The following is a 1,251-nucleotide window of genomic DNA, read 5'->3' as shown; positions in this document are numbered from 1 at the left end:
CGAGCACGGGCTGGGCATCTTTGTCAGCAAAGTGGAGGAGGGCAGTGCTGCTGGTAAGTGGGACAGGGCAAGGGACACCAGTGGGGACAGGTATGTGCCAGCAAGACCCTCTGAGGGACCTGCCAGTGACACGGTGCCACAGTGATGATGCCACCCTTCATGGTGGCAAGCCACCATTTGCTCCCTGCTGCCTCTGGCCATGGGGTTTTCAGGCTTCCCACAGAGAAGGGCAGGGGACAGGAGTGATCAGCCTTATGCCAATGGCTCTGAGCTCCATCCCCAAGCCACAGCGAGGTGACAAGCCCCCCATGCCTGCCATGGCCTCGGTGCGATTGCCGGGCATCCCCACCTCTGTTCCCACTGGGTTTGGATCAGGTTGGGGACACATTTAGGGAGAGGACGCCAAACAAGGGCATTGGTACCAAGTCAGGTGCCCAGCCAAGCTGTGTGCCCCTCACAGAGCAGGCTGGGCTGTGTGTTGGTGACAAGATCACGGAGGTGAACAGCGTGAGCCTGGAGAGCATCACCATGAGCAGCGCCGTCAAGGTCCTCACCGGCAACAACCGCCTCCGCATGGTGGTCCGGCGGATGGGCCGTGTGCCAGGCATCAAGTTCTCCAAGGAGAAGACGGCGTGGTGAGCAGGGCGTCCCTCATGTCAGCATCCCAAAGCCCAGCTCCATGGAGGACATGGTGCGGAGGCTTGGTGGGGGAAGCTGGGGGACCCCTGGGGGAGAGCACTGGACGTGTTGGAGACCTCCAACAAGGTGGGGAGAGCCCAAGGTGGGGCACAGGATGGGATAGGAAGGTCTGGAGCAGGCAGGGTGGGTGCAAGCCCCATCCTCGCCATCCCCCATCCCCATCATTCTCATCTGCTGGGTGACACCAATATCCTCATCCCACTGAAGAATGAGAGCCAGACCCCTGAGTCCTCCTCAACACTGTGCCTGTGCTCCAGGGTGGACGTGGTGAACAGGCGCCTGGTGGTGGAGAAAAGTGGCTCAACGCCATCGGAGAGCGGCTCCGAAGATGGGCTGCGTCGCATTGTCCACCTCTACACCACCTCTGACGACTACTGCCTGGGTTTCAACATCCGTGGCGGCAGGGAGTTCGGCCTCGGCATCTACGTCTCCAAGTACGGGCACCCCGGGGGCACGAGGGGGATGCGGCACCCCGATCTCCACTGTGCCCACGCTGGGGCTTGGACCCCCCTCCCTAGCTGAGTCCCCCACCCTCATAAGACTGTGGGCATC

At 61.9% G+C, this 1,251-nt stretch overlaps 1 protein-coding gene across 1 annotated transcript in view; it reads left to right on the top strand.

Moving 5' to 3' along the window:
* Positions 1-1,251, top strand: part of PDZD7 (PDZ domain containing 7) — a gene marked incomplete at both ends in the record, with an annotated part of 1,602 nt that overhangs the window by 109 nt on the left and 242 nt on the right. Inside the window, 3 exons of the mRNA XM_010288807.1 lie at positions 1-53; positions 461-635; positions 957-1,142. The exon at positions 1-53 is cut by the window's left edge and continues 109 nt beyond it. Of these exons, the coding sequence (XP_010287109.1) occupies positions 1-53; positions 461-635; positions 957-1,142 (414 nt within the window). The remainder of the gene's footprint in view (positions 54-460; positions 636-956; positions 1,143-1,251) is intronic.

This window comes from Phaethon lepturus, unplaced genomic scaffold (assembly GCF_000687285.1).
Source record: "Phaethon lepturus isolate BGI_N335 unplaced genomic scaffold, ASM68728v1 scaffold45326, whole genome shotgun sequence".
Taxonomy (NCBI): Eukaryota; Metazoa; Chordata; class Aves; order Phaethontiformes; family Phaethontidae; genus Phaethon; species Phaethon lepturus.
This window is presented reverse-complemented; position numbering and strand designations above follow the sequence as displayed.